This window comes from Erithacus rubecula, assembly GCF_903797595.1.
Source record: "Erithacus rubecula genome assembly, chromosome: 9".
NCBI classification, from domain to species: domain Eukaryota; kingdom Metazoa; phylum Chordata; class Aves; order Passeriformes; family Muscicapidae; genus Erithacus; species Erithacus rubecula.
The window spans coordinates 3734178-3755075 of record NC_136660.1 but is presented as its reverse complement, the minus strand read 5'-3'; the positions used below and the strand labels follow the sequence as shown (position 1 = coordinate 3755075).

Sequence of the window (20898 nt, the reverse complement as noted above, 5' to 3'; positions counted from 1 at the left end):
CTGGATCTGACCCTGCGTGCCTATTTTGGTCGCCTCTGTTTGTGGTTTAAACTCTTTCCTTTTTAATCCCCTTCTTTCGCAGGGTCAGTGTGCAGAGTACCCGCACAGGGTAAGTCATTAGCGTTATTATCCTCTGTCCCGTGCCTTCCTGCATGCTAATCCTCCTGCGTTTGAATGGCTTTTTGTTGGAAGTAGAGATGGTTTCATTAGCAAGATGCGTCATCTGGGCCCCCGGGGCAGCGCTTGGCTGATTGATGTGTTTCGCAGAAAAGCAGCAGATAAGGTTTTCCAGGAGGGATGTCGCTTCTCCGGCGCTGACCCCTAGATAGCCGCTGTCAATTCTGCTTCCTGGAGACCCTCCTGTGCTTTGTGCTCACCCCAAATTCCAGTGAAACCCGGGGGTTCTGGAGGAGTAGAGGTCACCCACCCTCCCCTTGAGCTGCTGCACTGGCTGTGTGCTGCTTCCACAGCCTCTGCTCTGGTTCTGTGGCCAGGAGCAGCGTGGGGTTTGAAGACATGGGGACAACTCTGTCATCAGAGTTTCACTGCCTTTTTCTTCTCCCTCGTACTGGTGTCATCCCTGCACAGAGACAGGGGGAAGGGTTGTGACCCTGCACCCCCTGGCCATGGTGCTCTGGGTGGTCCCCACGCTGGTCCCCAAGCCTGGTGGAATTTCTGCCTTGCAAGGAAGAGCCTGAGTGGGAGGGTTGATGGCAGCAACTGTTTAATGGAAGCCAGGATGTTGCTCCACCTGCCCCTTCGTCTTGGCCTGGCCAGCATGTGCTGCAGCCAAGAGTGGAGAGAGAACATCATGGGGTTTGAGGGGATTTAACCGGTTCTAAAAACAACCAGAGTGCTGAAAATCCACTGGAAATGCGTTGGAACGACATCATATGAAGTGGCTGGAATTTGTAATCTGGGTGTACAGGGAGACAAGCTTAAGAGCTTTCTGTTTATTTTTGATGGGCCTCTGGATAATCAGCTGGGCTCTGGTCCCTGGCCCGGAGGGAGCAGGGCTGGAGCAGCAGAGCCACTGGAGAGAGAGCTGGGCTGGCAGCAGGGGAGAAGGGGCCGTGGGTAAGTGCCAGTGCCCCGTGCAACAACAGCCGGTCAGCTGTGTTTATTTAGTGAGCCGCCTCACTAGATTGTTATGCTAAAAAGAAGCCAACAGCACCCATCACCGGAGCAGTGTCCTGAGTTCCTGTTACAGCCCTGGGCTCTGACTGTCCCCGGTGTTCAAGGTGAAAAGCAGTGGCAGGACCCAGAGCAGCGCTGGGAGGGGAGCTGAGCATCCCTGGAAAGAGCCTGGGGGCAGAGGCACACCGGTTTGGTGAGCCAGGGTTGGAGGGTGACTGATGAGCTGCAGGGCTGTGACAGTGGGAAAGGGTTGAGTACAAAGCCTCACATCCTGGCAGTGTTTCCTTGCCTCTCATGGAGATGCTTCTGGTCTCATGAGGCACCAAGCTCAACATTATAAAAAGCCCGTGAGTTGTTCAAGGCTGAGACATGCTCACGGGAAGGGTGGCTGTCCTCAGATCAACTCAGGAACAGGCTGTCCTGACCTACAAGTTCAGACCAGCCAGCAGAGGTGCAGTTCTCTTTCTTCCTCCCTGAATGAAAATTTAGGACGGGCCTCGTTGCAAAAATGCAACACTGCTGACCGAATTGCAATTTATTTCTGCTTTTGTGTTTGATAAGGTTTTGTGTTAGTTGTTGTGGGTGAAGAAATGAAAACCAGCATCCTGGTTGTTTCAGTTTTGTTTCATATATTTGTTTTCTTAGGAAGGAAGTGCAAGGCTAGGATATGAGCCTTGGCTCTCCTTGCAGTCTCCCAGTTTTTTTGTCTGTGTGAGTCTGCGTGGTCTGCGCTGCTCTGAGGGATGAGCCCACGCACTGGGGCTGCCCATTCAGGGTCAGGGGGCCACTGCAGCTGCTGCCACTCAGGGAAGGGGGAGCAGCCATGCTCTCAGAAATGTGTTTGTCCCACTGACCCCGTTTGTCTCGTGTGTGTTCACTGTTCCCCAGGAGTACCTAAGCACCACACTCGCAGCCCTGCGCTCTAACCAGATCCTTACGCTGAAGGTTTGTGGGGAGCACTCTGAAGGGACCCAGTTCTGATGCAAAGGCTCCAGGGTGCAGATCCAATATTGCATGCTGCCTTCTGGAAAACATTCCCATTGGAACACAGAGAGGGCAAGGGAGGAGCTGGGTGGAAGTGCCTTCACATCGCTTCTCTAAAGTCTGTCCCACTTGCACTTGAATCCATTGCAGGGTCTTGTCTGGCCTGTTTTCAGGACAGGTTCTCTCCATTTTTCTCCTTATCCTTTCCAGCATCCTCCCTAGCTTCCTTGTAAGCTGTATAATATTTCAGATACTCTTCAGCAGCCAGGCAAAGCCAGCTCAGCTGGCTCTCCTGAGCTAAGGGGCCTCCTGCACTGTTTTTTAGAAAGGGAAGGTTTGCCTTTGGGTAAAATCAGCCCAGCTGAATTTCCAGCGCACTGCTTTTGGACAGCTTGTGGCTGTCTGGATCAGTGCATTTGAATACAACCACCTGATCATGATGCTGCAAAATTGGGTTCCCACTTCTCTTTGCAACAGGACTGGGTCCTTGCTTTCACTGCACACATGAAGGACAATGTTTAAAGAGAATAAAATGTGCTGCTTGGAAGTATATGGTTTCTGTGGTGGGACACCTGCAGGCACACCTCTGGGATCTGAGGGCACAGCTCATGTGGGGAAATGTCACAGATGGCCACATTTTTGAGAAAGGCTCTCTCACTTCTCCCTATGTAAACCAAGAGCAGCTTCAATGGAAAACTGATAGGAACAGGAAAGTGGATCAGGCCAGAGCAGCATTCCTGGGCTGGAGCCGGCGTGGTGGGTGCCAGGCTGACAGCAGCGTGCGTGCAAGTGGAAACTGGATACAGCAAAAGGATGAACAAATGCTCATGAGCTTTAGTGCATTTGATTTCTGCGTGTCCGGGTCAGCTTTGTGCCCTAAGGCAGCATTCCTGGCTATAAGCAGTCAGAAGGTGATGATACTGTTGAGCAAGGAAAAACAAAGCCCAGGCTGCCAAGGCAATGCTGTACTTTGGCATCCAGCTCCGAGGTCTGGTCTTCTCCCTTGGCCATGGGGGTTGTGTCTGCCAAGTTAAGTGAACCAGGACTCTGTGCTGACCCCAGCTAGCCTTTCTGCACTCCCTTCCACACCTGGAGGAAAGGTGAGACCAGGAGATACACTGGGTTTCTTGTAAGAGAACTAGAAAACCACACTTGGAAAAGTTGGAGAAAATTGTAATTCTGATAGTTGCCCCAAATCTGATGATGACGACAAGAGAAACAGTCCCATTGCCAGACACCCTGGCAGAGCAGTGAGGGGAAGTCTTGCAGTGAGCACTTCCTTAGGAGATGAGCAGAGCTGAGTCAGAAATCCCCTGGGTGGGTTCTGTTTCCGAGCAGAGGAAGCTGTGGGAGCTCTGTGCACTGGGATGGTGAGTTGGCACCCCACACCTGCCAGGCTGGCACCTGCTGGGTGCTCCTGTGAGCAGAGCAGCACGGAGGAGCTCAGAGGTCTGCCAGCAGGTACCCACCCCGCTGCATCCCCTCATGCCACGCCTCATTTTCATGGCAATCTCTCTGTTCCCCTCCTCTCTGTTCTCTCCCCTGTCTCTGGGTGCCCTCCTTTGCCCTGCGACCTTCTGGTTTGATCTTCTTCAGCTGTTGCCTCTCCTCAATTCCGTGCGGCTGGCTCCACCTCCGGTCATAAAGAGACGCACTTTCCAGGTAGACCTGTTGCCTGTTTCTGAGCTTACCCCAGTGCTTGCAATTAATCAGCTTGCTACCTGTCTTTTTTCCCCTACAGAGGGCTTTCCAAGAGTTTCAGGCAGAGCTGAGGGACTGTCTTTAAAGGGGAGGAAATCTTTGATGTGATAATGTTGCTAAAAAGAAATGCAGCGAAGCCAGTTTTTTGAACTAAAAGAAATGGGCCATGAAGCTGTTCTTGGGGCTGTCGACAAGCTGCCTCCTCCCTTAAGGAGTCAGTTCCTGCGTATTCAATCTCCAGAAGAGGTTGGAAGCCTCTTGCTGAAATACATCTGATGTCTGTGAAATTTAACTGAGATGAATGAATAGGCAAACGCTTCTTCTAAGGGCTAGTCTAGTCTGAGGCACTTGGGGAAATGTGTTTAAATAAGCTCTTAGAATGGTTTCATTAGATCACATTAAATCTTTGTGTAAACACATCTATTTTGGTTTTCCAGAGCCATAATTCACGTTCAGTTTATTTTGGGAATGAATTCATAAAGTGAATTATGGACATATGAATAGTGAATTAGAATGTCCATAGTCAGAGTTCATGTGGCTTTTAATGAGCCCACTTTATGCTCCCTCATTCTATCCATGGGGATTAGCTTTCCTGTGTGGACAAACTGCTGCAATTACCCCACTGAAGTGTGCTGGGCACTCTCTATGAAGTGGCTGGGTTTTGTCACTCTGCTGCCTGTCTAGACAGTTGGATGCTAGCAGGGAATTTGGATACTCTGCAGGGTGCAAGAGATCTTTACCACCAGGTCCTTGCCCAGTGCTGGGCAAATCCTGACTTCAGCACTTGAGCCCCGTGGGTTCAGTTTGGTTTCTATCGATTCAGCATTTGCACCACACAGAGCCCCATGGATTGTGCTGTTTGCCCTTCAAAGTGACAGTCTGGAGAACCAGGCCAAGGACTGACCTCTTGGGAAGGCTTTGAAAGCTGAAGTTCCTCTCCAGGATGAAGTGGGAAACTTGAATAGCTGCCCTACATCCTGTCGTCAGCCTGGGCTGCAAATTCCCTCCGTCCGCAGAGGAAAACTTCACCGGAGGGTTTTGCCGTGATCTGTTTTGCCTTTGCTGTATTCATCCTCTGAATGCAACAGGGTGTGGTGTGCTCCTGCAGATCTGCCAGCACCCGGCAATTCCAGGAGCCCAGCGCATGAATACTAAGAAAAAAAGTGAGGCTGCAAATGGATGTTAGCATCAGCGCCTGGAAGGGAGGAAAATCCTCCTGCTAACATCAGCAGGGATGCTTTTCCCGAGGCGTGGGCTGAGTGGGGTCCACTGTGAGGAGGCTGAGCAAGCATTGCTGGGGTGCAGTCAGGGTGGCTGGCTGGTGTTTAAAAAAGCTGAAAAATAGTTCCAGTCGACAGCTAAAAATACAGAATGACAACTGAGGAAAATGACACCTGATCTCCCCCTTACTGTATCCACTTACTGTATCGACTTACTGTCCCATTTAGCTCTGTGGGGGTCTTTTGTGCCGAGCACACTAATGAGACCATAACGATGTGGTAATAACACTTTGCGTGTTTAGGGATCTGCAAGGATGGGCACTCGCCTAGACAAAGCCTGCTGTGCCCAAGGCGGCAAAGTGAGGGTGATGCAAACGGGGCTTTGGGTGAGCTCCTTCCACCCACTCCTGTGCTGGGACAGGGCTCCTGCTCTGCCCAGCTCCCTATCCCCTACCAGCACCCCATTCCAGTGATGCATTTTAGTGCCCTAAATTTGGGGCTGGCAGAGAGCAGCTGAGGTGGGAAGAGAGGGGAGAGACCCAAAGTGAGATGGGCAAAGCCCCCTTTGCCTTCCCGTGTGCACCCATGCCGGGGGTGTTGTAAGATGCAGTGGGAGGAAAGAGGCACAGGAAAAGGGCTGTCGCTCCACATATGACCCAGCTTCTCGTGAGCCTGGCCCATGCGCTGGAAATTTTCTTTTAAATAGAGTTCGTGGCAGAAAGGATGAAATTTGCAGCTTATTACTTTCATTTATCATTCTAAATAAAGCAAACATCCCTGTATCTGCGTGCTTTAATGAAGGCAGCCAGGATAAACAGCGCGCTTGGTAGGAACGCCGGGGATGGATTTCATGCATTTTCCTCCAGTGTATGAGGCTGTTGAGGGGATAAATGCACCAGAGACCCAACTGCACACTCACTGACTTTTAACTGAGAAACAGCCACGTTTGGTTTCTAGCTTCCCGTGGACCCACCGAAGAAAGTTTTTCAGATGTAAATTGCATCACAAGCAGTGATGTGCCGTGGTGTTTTATCTAGGGAGGTGAGCCTAACGAGCAAACAGCAGCTTAGCACGGGTGCCACAGTGCCCTGGGAGCTCTCTGGATCCATCAATTATAGATCAGCAGTCTGGTATTCAAACGTGGTGCTTCCAACCCACTGTCTCCTCAGTGCCGCTGGGTGCCACGTGCGGGTCCTCGGGGCCAGATGACATTGCTGAGGCATGAGCCACAGCCACCCAGTGGCTACTGAGGGGCCTGGGGAGCAACCAGCTCAAACAGCTCCGTTCCAGAGAGCTGAGAATGGCAGGTGGCTCAGCAGGCACTGCCTTGTTAAATCTCAGAAAAACAGGCTCTGCCTGGTGTACATGGGCCTGCCTTGGGTGGGCTCCAGGAATGCCATGATGATCGTGTTATTTTTCTTCTGGATTTGTGGCATTTCTACTTTTGGTCCTTGGCAAAACAGAGGGAGTGTTGTCCAACAAATAGAATATGGGGGGAAAACAGGCTGAGGTAAGACACTCTGGCTCTGCCTGGAAGTGCCAGTGTCACGGGAGGCTTTGCTTCACATGTGACTGTCAAGTGCTTTGGAAAACCTCCTCAGAGACTCAGGAGATGTTGGTCTTTGACTTGATTGGCTCAATGAAGAAAAAGGTTTTTTGGGCTGCTCTGTCATCACTAGATCCCTTTAGAAGGGAGCTCTGACCAGGTGTCTTTGCAAACCACTGGGTGCTGGCTCCTGCTTCCTAGGCAGCCCAGCTGTCCTCTCCAGGCAGGGCTCTCCATCACTCTTGGAAACTTCTCCTGGCAGTAACCTGGGACTTGCTTCTGTCTCCTCTGCTTCAGTGGGGCTGGCCTGCCTCGGGCCCTTAGGTTGGTGGTGTGAAGGGTTTGCTCTGCCTGCTGGTAACTCTTGTTTTGCAAACTGCAGGGTGAACAAGGACAAGCAGGGATCCAGGGACCCCCGGGGCCCCCTGGTCCTCCTGGACCTGCCGGACCCGAAGGAATCCCAGGACGTCCTGGGCCAGTTGGACCCCCTGTAAGTCCTTACCAAAACCCAGATGCTTCTGCTTCCCCATCCCCTAGGGCTGTTTCCTCTGGCCTCTGTTGCTTCCAGGAGGCTTGCAGAGAATGTGGATGTGTGGAGAGGAAGAAGCTCCGGGGAAGGAGGGGAGTGAGGGATGGCAAGGATGTGAACTGGGCTCTGCTGCTATCTGGACACACAGTGGGGGACACCAGGCTCATTTCCTCCTCCCCAGCCCCTGCAGATGGCCCCGGGGGAGGAAGTAACACATGGAGTGTAATTGTCATGCTCCCTGCCACCCCTTTGAAGTCCTGTCCCTGTCCTAGCAAGCAGCCGAGGAGGGTGGCAACAGAACCACCGCTTATAAAACAATGGCATTGCTGAATGGCAGGGCAGTGGACAGAAAATGCTGCTAATGCACCTCTCTTGCAACAGGGCAGAGCGGGAGAGCCTGGAAAGCCTGGCAGAGATGGAAAGGTGGGTACCAGAAACCAGCTCCCTTCCTGGGAGCTGCAGGGCAAACGTGGCATGCTGGCTCTGCAGCCACTGCAGAACGAAAGGAGCTTCAAGCTCAGAGAGTTTTCAAAGCCTGCTAACACGACAGGCAAGGCTCGTCCCTGGGGCAAATGCACCTCTCCACACATAATCCAGGGGTCAGGGATCCTGTAAGCATCCTCATTTCTCTCTGAGGAGCCAAGGACAGGATGGCTAAACACGTGAATTGCCAAAGCAGGCAGCATCAAGGGTGGTATAGGCATCAGAACATATCTAGAGTTTTCCTTCCCTGCCTGCTCACAGGCAGCTCCTGCATAAATATTTTGTTTATTTATATTTACACACATGTATGTCTGGTATGCTTCATGGTTCATATCAGGTAAATTGTTTGGTTATTTCTCATTAAAAGACACAAGTGGTTTGTTTGTTAAAATTTTCTCTGTGTTTAGCTTGCCAGAGGGAACTGCAGATGCCTGATTTACTCCAGAGCTGCAGTGTGGGAACAAGTTCCCCAAGCAAGCCAGAGAAACAAAAGATTCTGCAGCATAATGCATAAGGCCAAGCAGCTTTTCAGTGTTCAAATTCGGCAAGAACAAACCTGGGGGGATGGAGCACTATGGGCATGGATTTATTAGGGTGTGTGGACTAAGATATCTCCATGAAGAATAGATTGGGGATGTTTGAGCTCACTGGTGTGAATCTCTAAGGAGTGTTTAAAATCAAGCTAGCCATCATCCCCCCATCACCCTGCTACATGTAATGTCTACACTTTCCAACCCCAGTGTCTGTTTTGATTTTATCCACAGGGCTTACCTGGGCCTCCTGGACCAAAGGTGAGACATCTCACCTCACTTAGAGGTGTAGAAAGATGATGAGCAGAGATGGACTCTCCTGACAGGGACAGATGTGTCCATTTTTATGGGTGGAGGAGGGGTAAAAGAGGTCACATCAAATAGCTGAGAAAGATTCCTGACCCAGCTCAGCACTGCCCCTGAGGCCTGGCCCGTGTGCTGACTCATGGGTTTTGTCCAGGCAACACGTCTGAGTTGCATCTCCACTGAGCCAGGCACGCCTCATCAGCCCATCTTGCAAAATTGTTTGCCACACACAGCTTTATTGGCTTCTTCCATTCTCAAAGCATTTCCCAGTGCTTCAGGAGTGGATTTTGCAATGCTATTGTTGACTCTGCCACGGTTTCCCATTTATTCACTTGCCAAAGTGCGAGGGAGGGGGTGGTGGTTGTTGTTTTTCAGCTGCAGCCACCCAACCTAATCAGTTTTTATCAGAGCTATGTAGCCAGGGTGAGGAGATAGAAGCCATGAAGTTGGGTCTGAAGGGACAGGAGCTCAGTGGAATCACTCTGAGCAAAAGGCAAATTTTCCCCATGGAATCCTCTCCCATCCTAGCATTGCCTCAGGGAGAAGGGCAGAGATTTGTCCCTCTCAGGCCAAGCCTCACTTTCTTTTGTCTTTTTGCCTTTTGCAGGGAGACACTGGGATTCAGGGATACCCTGGCAGAAAGGTAAGGAGGGAAGATCTGATGTTAAATGAATTAAGTGCTCTGATGCTTTGTGGAGTCATGACTGAAAATCCATGGACTATGCTGGAGCCTCCTGTGGAGCTCTGCTCCTTCTGGGTTTGCACAGATTCCCTGCTGTCACCTGTGCAAAGAGAACCTGGGCCCAGAGTTATATTTAACTCTGCAGCAGCTACAGAACAAATATCTCCCTGCCTGTGTGTTCCTCTCTACACCCAATTCCAGGCTGAGATGCATTTCTTGTGCATCCAGACCCATCTGGGAGACTGGAAAGGGCCAAATCCCTCTGTGGTATACAGGAGAGTCAATGCTGCTCTGAGTTAAAAGGCAGAAACTGGCAATGCCCAGCAGCTGATTTACAGCAGGGTTGTCAAGCCTGGAGGGCGTAATGAAGAGGCAGAGACAGGAAAAGCTCAAAGGAAGATCAAACAGGAGAGAGGGGATGAAGAGATACTGCTCAAGAGATGTCAGCTGGAGAAGGGGAAGGTGAATGTTCCCAGCAGGAAGGAATCCTGCGTCCCCTGTTATCTCCATGCTGCTTTATGGGTGCTCTGCAAGCAAAATGGCAAGACCTGAGAGCTTTTTAATTAGCTCTGTATAAACTGAGTTTTCTGTTATGTCAGGAAGTGGAAATTATAGCCCCTGCAGACTACAGCCCACTCTGCAGACAGACACAATTTATTGCCCCTTCTCCCAGTGAACCCTTGGATTTTCCATTAGGATCCCATCCTGTTCTGAGTGTGCAGAGACCTCACAGTGAGGGCCTCTCCTGCCAGCTCCTCTTACATGAAACAACTTGTATGGCTAATTCACTTCCCAGCAGAGAGCTCTCACTGATCCTGGGAGGATGAGCCCAAGGCTGTGACCTTGCTCTGGGAAAGCTGGAAGGAATGGATGAAAGTAGGGACCAAATCCTAACAGGAAGGGAAAAGAATGTTGAGGGATTGTTAACTCAGATAGGATGTAGGATGTGGGACCTTACATTCAGTCCTTACATTTCACACACTGAGTGGTGCTCCTCTCCCAGAGACCCAGGAGCAGGTTGGTGTGTGTGTGGGACATCCCTCTCAAAACTTCTGCTGACCCTTCTGGTAACCCACAGCTCCTTCCCTTGCTGCTGTTTGCTTCTTGCACTGTTTTCTGAATTGTTCTCTTCCCCAGGGTGAGGTGGGCGAGTCAGGCCTGCCTGGTGCCCGTGGCCTCCCTGGAGCCTCTGGCCCCAAGGTAACCCTTAAACTCGAGTCAGTGGGGGCAGATAAGTGGCACAAGCCTGTCCTAAAGGGGTATCCAAGGCCAGGGGCTGGAGACAGTTCTCTAGAGCCTGGAATGAACCATGTAGACAGAAACACTTGCTCCTGTGTGAGAAATCTGGGTGATTATTGCCCAAGGTGATTCCATGCTGCCCTGAACCACGACCCCCACAATACCCCATTAAAGAATAAAACTGACCCAGCCTTCACAGGCTTTTGCACCAGGGCTGTGAAAATGAAATGTTTGAATGGTTTCTGTCCCTTACCATGTGCATTAGTATGGGCAGCCTCCAGCATCCACTCCAAGGACCTAAAGTGCCCTTGCATCCCTTGGGAGGGGAGGGAGGGCTGCAGCCAGTGCTTGACTGGTGCCATGTGAGGAGAACTGGTGTGCTGGGGTTGCATTTATCTCTTTTGGCTCCTTCCTCTGTGTCTCTTGCTGTTACAATTGAACTGCTTGCTTGTTTCCTCTTTATATTCACTGTCCCTCTCTGTCTCCCCCCTTTCTCTCTCCTTTGCTGGGCAGGGTGAAAAAGGGGATGCTGGCATAAAGGTAGGCACAGCAAATACGTTTTCCTAACACACCTGGGAGATGCTGCTGCTTGGGCTGATGGATTGTGAGGGGGAGTTGGGTCCAGGGCAGCTGTGTGGGGTGTTTGATGGAGTGCACATCTGTGCTGTGATGAACCACAGACAGGCACTCTGAGCTCTGGCCGTGAGCACAGCCTTCATCCACCCTGGAATTCCATTCTTACCAAAGGCATTTCTCTGACTATGAAGCTTGCTGGTGATTTGTTGCATCTCTCTATTTGATGGGCTAGGTTGGGGTTTCCTCATAAAATCTGGTTAGCTGACGTATCAAATCCACTCAAACTCAGCCATTCAGGCTGAGGTTTGGCACCAGCTTTTCTGTCTGTTTCTGGACACTCTTTACAGGCTCATATGGTCTCTGCCCAGATGTTATCTATTTGACTGAAATTTACTGTACCCATATATTTAAAGTGCATTACTCAATGCAGACTGTGCTTAAAACATTACAACATTGGCAAGTGTTCATGGCAGTCAGAGCACACTGTGTCATGCCATACATCTTAGACATTGTGAGGAAAGACTGGTCCTGTAATATTGGGAAAGGCATTAACTGTGACACGTACATTTCAAGTATTTAGTGTGTGGCATGCAGCTCATCTATCATGCAGCACATACACTTTCTATATCTTTTCCATCTGGGTGGATTGCTGTTTGAAGAGAGAAAAGGCCCCTTCAGAGTTGCAGTTTAAAGAAATGTTCTTTTGGACTGAATAGAGCAGCAGTGATTGTCTTCCTACAAGAAAGCAATACCTCCTCAGAAATACTGCAGTGCATGTAGAGTCCAAAGGTTCCCTGTGTCCATCTCCACCTCAGTGTAATTCTGTCAAGCACAAAGATATTACTCCTGTTTGTGCCAGTGTGAATGAAGGTGGAATTGCACCCAGAACTGATGTGTTTTGAAGGCTTGGAGTTTGCTGCTGTCTCAACAGCAGGTTTCCCATTAAGCTGAACTGAAAGACTGGAGTTACAGTGCGGCCTGGGAGGGAGAAAAGGCTTAAGGGAGAAGCTGGATTTTGCCCTTGCTTAAACTCCCATGTTTCACTGCTAGCAGTGGAGCACCAGCTTTGCTCAAGGTACAAGGACTAGCCAGCTCTTCATGTCACTTGACAGTAGCAGTCATTTGTTACTGCCAAGGTCACTTTACTTCCTTTCTTTTTGCTCAGAGGAGCTGAAAAGGAAGTGCAGACATGTTCTTAAATCAGCAGCCAGACCTCACTCAGCAGCACATGCATTTGTTGTCTTTGGAAATTGCTTCTTTCTGTTGTCCTCCCACCTAGGAGGATTGATTGGGACTCTGGAAGAATTTTAAATCTTCCAGCTTTGCATCCAATTACCTAGGCTAGATTTTACCTTCTCTTTGCCTTGAGGAGCCCTGAACAAACACTATGATTCATAGGTTAGCTGTAGTGGCCAATTTTGCATGGAATATTACTGCTTTGGCTAGCATTGAAGAATATCTCAGGCCTGAAAAGGTTTCCTAGTTTCATACAGACCCCTTGTTCATTTAACCACCTCTCCCCACCCAGTGGCAGGTGCAGCACAACCCAGATTGTCTCTCAGCTGTTTTTTTGTTTTTTTTTTTTTTCTGTGGCCACCATTGGTACTTTGATCATGTAAAGACCTAAACCTGTGTCTCGTAAAGGTCATTAGGCAGTGATGTGATCACCTGGGCCACTTGAATGAGCGTTTGACTCATTGCCCCCAGATTGTCACATTCAGTTTCACTGATGCTTTTCTTACTTTTTTTTTTTTTTTTTTTTTTTTTTTTTTTTTTTTTTTTTTTTTTTTTTTTTTTTTCTGAAAGATCCATAGGATAAGGCTCTGAGGAAGGAGCCCTGAACTGCCCACAGCCTTTCTCAATAAACCCCTGACAATTTGCCTCTCACAGCAAAGGGCAAAAGGGGAGGGTGTCTGCTTTAATTGGCAGCTAATGAGCAGAGCAGTGTGGGGCATCATTGGCACCCAGCAGGGATAGAGCTGCTCACATCAGGTAGAGGAGAGTGTTCTGCTGAATGGGAGGGGTGCAGCCAAACTCTTCCAGAGATGTGGGAGATGCTTCCAAAATCTGCAAGCAGGGTGGGTGTCTCCCAGCAGAGAGCATCCCTGCTGGGTCTCACTTTAAAAAGACAGGGTGGAAAGAGAGAGAGAATGATCCACGTTCTCCAGTATAAAGTTTTCCTAATTATTGCTTTACTTTTCTTACAGCTGAAAATGGGGTAGTTAAGTAGGCTGTGTGGGTTAGGAGGTGCCTGCACTAGGTCATGTATATTATGATACTAGAAAGTGTCATACAGTTCACAGGGTGCTATAATTACAAGAAGTTCCTTTTTTTAAAAAAGCATATCCATGTATCCCTGCTTAATAGCCCTTCCAAGCAAGGACTGAACACCCAGAACAAAACAACAGCAGCAGCCTGCAGATTGCCTGAAGATATTTTATTTTCCAGTTACCAGCAGACAAAATTCAGGCTACCAGCACAGTGCAACCCTTGGATCCTCTGTCTCTCCAGCTAGGTTTGTTCATCCAGAGTCAGTGCAGGCTGAGTGCCTCCCTGTGCCCTACAGCATGCTGTGACATGGGATATGGGAGCAGGGGTGTCAGTTGAGAGGTGCCACTGATGGGAAATGGCCCCAGCTAGGGCAGGCAGCTTGATGACAGTAGAAAAACAGTGCCTCACCTCACTCAGGAGGGCTCCTCATCACCTCTGCCTGAACCCTCCTCATGGAGCCCTGGGAGGACTCATCTCCTGTCTCTTGCTGTCTCTCTCTGTGTGTCTTGCTCTGCTTCCAGGGGGAGAGAGGCATGCCAGGGCTGCCAGGAAGACATGGCTCTAAGGTACCTTGTAACAGAGGAGTGATGCTTGTCTGCCCCATCTCACCCCCAGCACTCGACTGCCCCTGAGGCACAGCTGTGTGTGTGTGTGTCTGTGACTAGTGACTGTCCTCAGCTGAGTCATTTATGCTTCTAAATTCCAAAACACTCATTTATGCAGGCAGTGGGGGGGGAAGAGGTGTTTTACAGAGCAGATGGCATGCCCAGTCTGATGCTGACTTGCAGCATCAGAATCTTAATGCTCCACACCAGTGAGAGCAGCCAGCTGCTGGTGTTGTGTAGGGAATTGGCATTTTGTAAATTGGGCTCCCAGGTGACCATTGTTAGCCCAGCTGGGGTAAGCAGGGCTGCCCCAATGGGAACCTGGGCTAATGCAGAGATGGGTCAGGGTCAGTGTGTGTGAGCAGCCCTGCATGTCTGTGGGTTGCAGTTTGAGGGTAAATACTAGAAAATAACACAACTTGTGTTCACTGCTGTTCAACACTGAAAAACGAGGAGCAGGCAAAGGCCTGACCACAGCCACTCATTGCATGTTGTCCCTTTCATGACTCTAGTCTGTGTTCACTAAAACCTACTGACCCTGAGACAATCTGGAATGCTTCCCCTCCCCCTCCCCCCCCCATTTATTGCATAGAATCCCTGATCTCCATCTTCTGTCCTTGTGTTTTTTAGCTTTTGTCCCCGATTTCTGTTTCAGAAAGCTGAGAGGTATGATCCTGCTGCTCTCTGGCTCCCCACTCCTCCTTGTTTGAACTTCTCCAAGCTTTTTTTTCACTTTGAACTTGGTTCCCAGTCCTCCTCACTGCCTCATGTGCTACAACCCAATCCCTTATATTTCCCAACTTCTAACACCACTTTGCTCCCTCTCCTCTCCTTTGTTACCCCTCATACTGGCTTTTTTAACTGGACCTTTTCTAACCAGGACCTAACTAATGCTAACACAGAGGATACAGAGATTTCAGAGCAGATGGTTGACAGGGACAACCTGCTTTTTGCATCAATGACAGTCCCAGTGGGAGCAGCTGCTCCTGAGGCTCCCAGGTGCCTGTCTTGGGTGGCAGAGCAGCCTGTGCTGTCCCATGGCTTGCTCTGTGCTGCAGAATAACACCTGAATTGCAGAGATGGCAAATCTGGTTTTCCCCCTAAGGTGTCTGGCTTCAGAGCTCTCCTGGAAGCATTTTACTGCAGTGTTTGTCTTCTGTGATAAAAACAGGCTGAGGGGGAATAGCAAGGCCAGGGCTCTGGGGTATGAGCCAGCCTTTCTTGGGATGCTCGAGCTGAGCGATCTGGGCTCAAGCCTTGAAGCAGGGCTTTGGTCCTTGGTCTGTCTTTGCATTCCTGTTATTTGACACTTGCAGGACTGAAACCAGGGGTGGTGGGGTGGAAATCTGTGTTGTTGTGTTGTGCTCATGGTGCCTGCCTTTGGAAGAGCATTCTGGAGCCCAGAGCCACTGCCTCAGGGGATGAGGACGTGTGCTGTGTGCTGTTACAGCATTACTTCTGAGCTGTGGAAAGGAAAAGATGTGGATTTTTGCGTTTTTGGTTTCGCCTGGCCGGTACGGTTTGGTTGTAACAAAACGCGTGTCCGGTTAATTTCTAACGAGGTGTCGCTGTCTTTCCTCTCTCTGCCAGGGCGCTCCGGGGGTGGCGGCCGCAGGGATGAAGGTCAGTTCTGCACCGCGATGCCTTGGGCTGGAGCTGGAAAATGGTGGGACAGCTCCCACTGATGGGGAATATCAGAACTGCCCGTGCCTTTGGCATAAGTGCCAAGGCTGTCTCCAGCCTCCACCGGCAGCGAGACTGGTGAACTCTGATCAGCACAGCCTTGCTGTCCTGTGAAAAGCAGCAATTCCTTTGTGCCAGCACATGAGCCTTGTCTTGCTCTGCTCTTTTGTATCTGCAAATGTGGTTATGCCATTCTGTGGAAACCACGAGTCTGAGGTTTGGTGCTTTCTTACAGCAGCCTGGCAGCTGGATAATGAAGACAAAAAGAGCTCCAGGCACAAAATTACACAGCTGAAGCACTCTCGTGCCCTTATTTACCAGCTCAAGGCCCCCATAGATGAATGTTCTTTTTCCCACTCTGAGAGCTCTAGGAGGACTTGTGCTCTCTCCTCCTAGTGACTGACCTCCCACTCTGTTTTCCTGTCTCTTTCTCACCAGGGTGAGCCTGGGACTCCAGGAGAAAAGGTACTCTCAGAAGGTTTTGCTCTGAGCCTGCACTTGTGGTTGGTTTGTGCATTTTTCCCCTCCCTGAGCAGCTGAGGGAGCTGAGGAATGTCTGTGTGCTTCCCAGTGCCCAAATCCAGGCCCTGAGGGCACCTGCCACTCCAGGCAAAATGGTAGCAGGATACAGAGACACCGAGTGAGAGAGGGATCATACTGCAAATATTCCCATCCTCCTGCTCGTGTCTGTGTCAGTGGGAATACCTTCCTACTCCACCAGAGCAGGGCACACTTTGCTTAGGAAGCAGGCTCCCTCTGCCCCTTCCCTTGTCCCCTTCTGCTTCCCATGTCCCTGTCACAGTGCAGTGTGAGTTGGTGTGAGTTCCTGAGGTGCCCTGTCCCTCTCCATCCTGGCTCCTCTTGCTGTGTTGTGTTACAGCACGTGGCAGCCATCTAACACACACCTTCTCTGTCTCTTTTCTTCCCCACCAAGGGAGATTCTGGAGTGCCAGGGAGGATGGGCCCCCCAGGTTTGCCAGGGAAGAGGGGGCAGCGGGTAGGACACTGTGTGTTTGGGCTGGGTGTGCTGGCAGCTCTGCATTATCCTGCTTGCAGGGATTGTGTGTCCTTTGCTGGCTCTTGCCCCCTTGGTGAAGTGTTTGCTTGCAGGAGGAGGTGGGGGCTGGGGGCAGGCAGGGCAGCATGAGATGTCTGGGGTGTAGTCTTGTCCTGGGAATGATTAAGGACAGGGCTGCATCTTTGGACTCCAGAAATAACACTCTAAACAGGGATTCAGTAATCTGACCTCCTTCCTCAAGAAATCCACTGCTTTGCACCCCAGTTCTGGCAGCACAGGATGTTTTCAGTAGCTCTTATGAACACGTGTATTCAGAACAGTCCTTGAATGAAAAGTGGGATACCAAGGTGGAACAGGGGATTCACAGAGCCTGGGGCAGGATTAGGAATTATATTTTTACAGAAATATCCAATGCCAAAGCTTTTCCTTGGATATGAGGTCCTGAAAATGTTTTCCCTTTTTCCAGGGGGAGAAACATTAATTTAGCATGCTCTGCCAGGGAAAGAAAGCTGGGGGAGGTGGGGGGCTCACAGGTGGCTGTAAACCAAATTACCTTGGAGAAAGGGGTCACTGCACTCCAAAATTGCCTGACTAAAAGATTGCTGCTGGTAGATTATTTTCCAGGGAGCCACCAGTGCATGTCTGTTCCTGGAGCATTGATGCAAGTCCCCTGCATGTCAGATGTGTGCCCCTGAGCTCTCAGGAGCAGCAGCACAGCTCCAGGAGAGAGCTGGGCACCTGTGGGGGAAAAGAGGGTTTGAATTGCTCTGTGTGATCTGTGCAAGCTGCTGAGTCTGGGAGCTGTGGGGATGGCATCTAAGAACACACCTTTCCCTGGTGATGCATTTGAGGTGTTGTGGTGAACTGAGCAAAGCCACTTCACCAAGGGAATGCTGGATGCTCTCCATTGCTCACTGCCCATGGCATCCTCTGTGCTCCATGGTGCCTCACACAGCTCAGCCTGCAGCTCTTCAGGCATCATCTTACACCATCAGCTGCTGTCTTTGCCATTTTTGCCACTCCTGTCTTCACTGCTTACATGACCAGTACGTGTCCAGAGCTTGGCTGCCAGCTGAGATGCTGCATTGCTTGGGGTTGTTTTTTTTTTGGGAGCATGATGAGTCTGGGATTTGGAGCTGGGAAGAGGATCAGGGCATAGAGGAAGTCCTGCACTCCAACTAAAATTCACTCTGTGGGCATATGGATCAGGGAAAGCCTGTGCAGAATAATTGGCAGGGAAAGGTGTTTATCAGAGCAGAGGGATAAAGAAGATGCACAGGGGGAACCCTGGATCCCTTTCCCACTCACCTTCCATTGGAGAGAAATGGCAGTGATGGGCAGAAATATGTAATGTCTTGGGCTGGTACTGCTCAAGGAGGATGCCTTGTCTGTGCCCAAAACAAAATCCCTGGGGAAGGGAAAGAGGATGTGAAACCAGGAGCACCTCATGCTTTTGCTGCGGAGTCAGCCTTGACCATGTCTGTTTTGCCAACAGGGTGAGAAGGGACGAGCTGGTGACCCTGGGCTTCCTGGACTCCCTGGCCCAAAGGTTTGTCTCTTTCCTGAATTTCCTTTTTTTTCTTTTTTTTTTTTTCTTTTTTTTTTTTGGTGGGGCCAGTGTCACCCCTCTTTCTCCCTCCCTCCTGTGCACAGCTCACACATTCTTAGCTGGCTGTGTTCTGCACTGCTCAGCTGAATGTCATCCTCACACAGGGATGTGAGGGAGGCAAAGATGCATTTTTGCAGGAATTGCATGCCTTCATGCAGTGAGGGAGAGCTTGTGATACTGGGAGCAGGACCGTGGAATTGTGTTCCAGCAGTTCCCCTTTGAAGGCATGGCCTTGGATGTAACATGGCATTCCAGCTTTCTCCTGCTCCAGGATCCATGGGTGATGAGGAGATGGGCTCTAAGCCCTGAACCTGGCTTTTGCCCTGTGCTCTGAGATTTTCAGACAGAAATCACACCTTTCAAGTCAGGCTTGCACTGGGTACTTTTTCTGTGGGAAAGGGATGGGCCTTGTCTTTGCCATGCCTCTCTAAGCCAGTATTTTGGCAAGTGAAATTACAGAGGTGCAGAGTCTGAACTGAGACATGTGGCTTGTTGTTCTTTGCAAACAGGGAGAGAAGGGAATTGCTGAGAATGCCTTGGTGGGAGCCAGAGGAGAACCTGGCCCTCCAGGTCTGCCTGGACCCCCTGGACCAAAGGTGAGTGATATTTTCCTTCACAGAGTTGTGTGTTGGGAGGGACTGTGCCCAGCACATGATGTGTAGGAAGGAGCAAAAGTTGTATTCATCTGAGTATCTGCTGAAGGGATATCAGGTGTTTTAGTACTGTTGTTCTATATGCTGCAGGTGAGACAGTTTGTGAGCTGTGTTTGGAAGGAAAGTGCCCTTCTCAAATAGCTCCCCTCAAGGCTCTGTGAGAAACCAGTCTGAACACTTCTTTTGCACTGGGTGGGACAGAAGGGTGCTTGGTGGGCAGTTTTGTCAGGGGATTTTGGCAGCCTGAGGAGAAGAGGGCACAGGAGGGGTGCTTGCCTGGTGCAATTCTTCCTCCTGGAAATGCAGAGCCAGCAGTGAAACTGCACCCTCTCAACACAACACAAACCCATCCCTTTCCCTTTCTCTTGCTCTCAGGGAGAAGCTGGTGATGTTGGTCAGCCTGGTGCTGCAGGATCACAGGGAGAAAAGGTAGGGAGTGATTTTCACAGCCCAGCTCTGGGTTCTGAGGTTCAGTAGATTTGTTCCTGAAAAGGAGAATTTTAAGTCAAGCTGGCTGTTTCAGAGAAGCAGCAGAGCACGATTCCTGGAGTTGAAGAAAGTGAAGGGACAGGCTTTGCTAAAACTGTGATTTTCCTGTTTCAGGGGGAACGTGGCTCACCAGGAGACCAGGGACCCATGGGCCCCAGGGTAGGTGTTCCTTCACTAACAAAGAGTTTTGGCCCTTCAGAGAGTCTAAGGACTGTGAGAACACACTGACAGTCCAGACTGGGTCTTGCTGTCACTAAAAGTACTCATAGATGAGCAGTGGCTGTTTCTCCACTCCATAACCTCACCCCTGCATTAGAGGAGAAAAATCTCCCAGGCCATCTCAGGGTGGCTCATTCATAGGAGGAGATGGGTTTGGATGTCCCAGTCTGGACTCAGGCCCTTGACCCACCAGAAAAGGGCAGCAAGAGGGTGAGTGCATGCCAACAATTGATCAAACAACCCAGTTCCTGGATTCTGGCCTCAACTGCACCTCTTCCCAGACTGCCAGCTTTGATGGCCATGATGTGGTGATCTGAGCTGGGCTGGCTGCAATTCTGTAGAATCTCCTGCACTGCAGAGGCTTTCTTTAATAAATTAAAAACTGGACACTCATGGAATGGGCCCCTCTGAGCCCCCTTTTTGAGAGTGAACCACAGCTCTGAGCACCCTGAGGGAAGGGCAGTCCCAGCCCCTGGCTGAACACCTGGTGTTTTGCAGGGCCCCAAAGGAGAGCCTGGGAAGGATGAAATGATGGACTATGATGGGAACATCAGTGAAGCTCTCCAGGTGAGCAGCTGCCTTCCTGTCCTGTGAGGTGACTGATGCTTTACTATTTCCCAAGGGATACAGACAAAGGAACAGTGTAAATCTCTTGGTCTGAGTTTTTAGTTTGGGTTTTTGGTTTTTTTCCCCCTTATAAATTTTGTAAGCTCCTTATTCATTTGGGACAGTGTTACATTAGTGGAGAACAAGCAAACTCCAGGATAAAGCTTAATTTTATAATGTCTGTTTTCTTTTTAAATTCCAATATTTTTTTCTCTCCTTTTTCCTAGGAAATAAGAACTTTGGCCTTGATGGTGAGTTCCTATCTGTGCTGTGGGGTTTTACACAAGTAGCCATATGTCCATCCTAAGCAGATGGCCTGACAATTTAGGTGCAGCTAAAGCACTTGGCCTTTGCCTTTGGGAGCTAAAGCTGGGGCAGCTGACAGCTGAAAGGAGAGCTCATCTTGCCTTCTGATCTTGGCACTTGAATTCTCATCAGGACTTTCATCTCTCTGCTTTGGGAGGTCATACATGCTGCTAAGAACAGGGAATGCTCAGAAGGAGCAGGGAAGAGCAAATCTTCATTGCTCATCTTCCCAACAAAATATGATTTGAGGAATCCTTGTTGATAATATGAAAATGTTTGTTTTTTTTTTCTTTACCTAGGGACCCCCAGGACGTCCAGGTGTGGCTGGGCCTCCAGGGCCACCAGGACAGAAGGTATTGCCTCAGTCCAGCACTTCCAGACCTCAGGGAAATCTACCCAGGCAGAATTCCCACCCACAGCTCTTCCCAGTGCTCCTGTATTTCCTGTACAGCACTATCAGACTGTCCTGCTGTCCTCTGCCACTCCTCCTCACACACAATATCCTG

The 20898-nt window shown here is 50.1% G+C and overlaps 1 protein-coding gene across 10 annotated transcripts in view; it reads left to right on the top strand.

Annotated features, from left to right (window-relative positions):
• COL13A1 (collagen type XIII alpha 1 chain) overlaps positions 1–20898 on the top strand; it is a 76384-nt gene that overhangs the window by 39299 nt on the left and 16187 nt on the right. For 4 of the 10 annotated variants that reach the window (XR_013775137.1, XR_013775138.1, XR_013775140.1 and 1 more), the window contains 18 exons: positions 83–109; positions 3718–3783; positions 6971–7078; positions 7499–7540; positions 8365–8391; positions 9044–9079; positions 10256–10318; positions 10871–10897; positions 13726–13770; positions 15400–15432; positions 15931–15957; positions 18006–18059; positions 18629–18715; positions 19148–19201; positions 19376–19420; positions 19979–20047; positions 20314–20337; positions 20692–20745. Coding sequence is in view for 2 of the 10 variants with exons in the window: in XM_079312639.1 (XP_079168765.1) it covers positions 83–109; positions 3718–3783; positions 6971–7078; positions 7499–7540; positions 8365–8391; positions 9044–9079; positions 10256–10318; positions 10871–10897; positions 13726–13770; positions 15400–15432; positions 15931–15957; positions 16427–16489; positions 18006–18059; positions 18629–18715; positions 19148–19201; positions 19376–19420; positions 19979–20047; positions 20314–20337; positions 20692–20745 (951 nt within the window). In the remaining 8 variants the exon portion in view is untranslated. Of the gene's footprint in view, positions 1–82; positions 110–3717; positions 3784–6970; positions 7079–7498; positions 7541–8364; positions 8392–9043; positions 9080–10255; positions 10319–10870; positions 10898–13725; positions 13771–14123; positions 14157–15399; positions 15433–15930; positions 15958–16426; positions 16490–18005; positions 18060–18628; positions 18716–19147; positions 19202–19375; positions 19421–19978; positions 20048–20313; positions 20338–20691; positions 20746–20898 lie in introns of those variants that run through there. The other 6 variants (XR_013775142.1, XM_079312639.1, XR_013775136.1 and 3 more) reach the window with 4 other exon arrangements.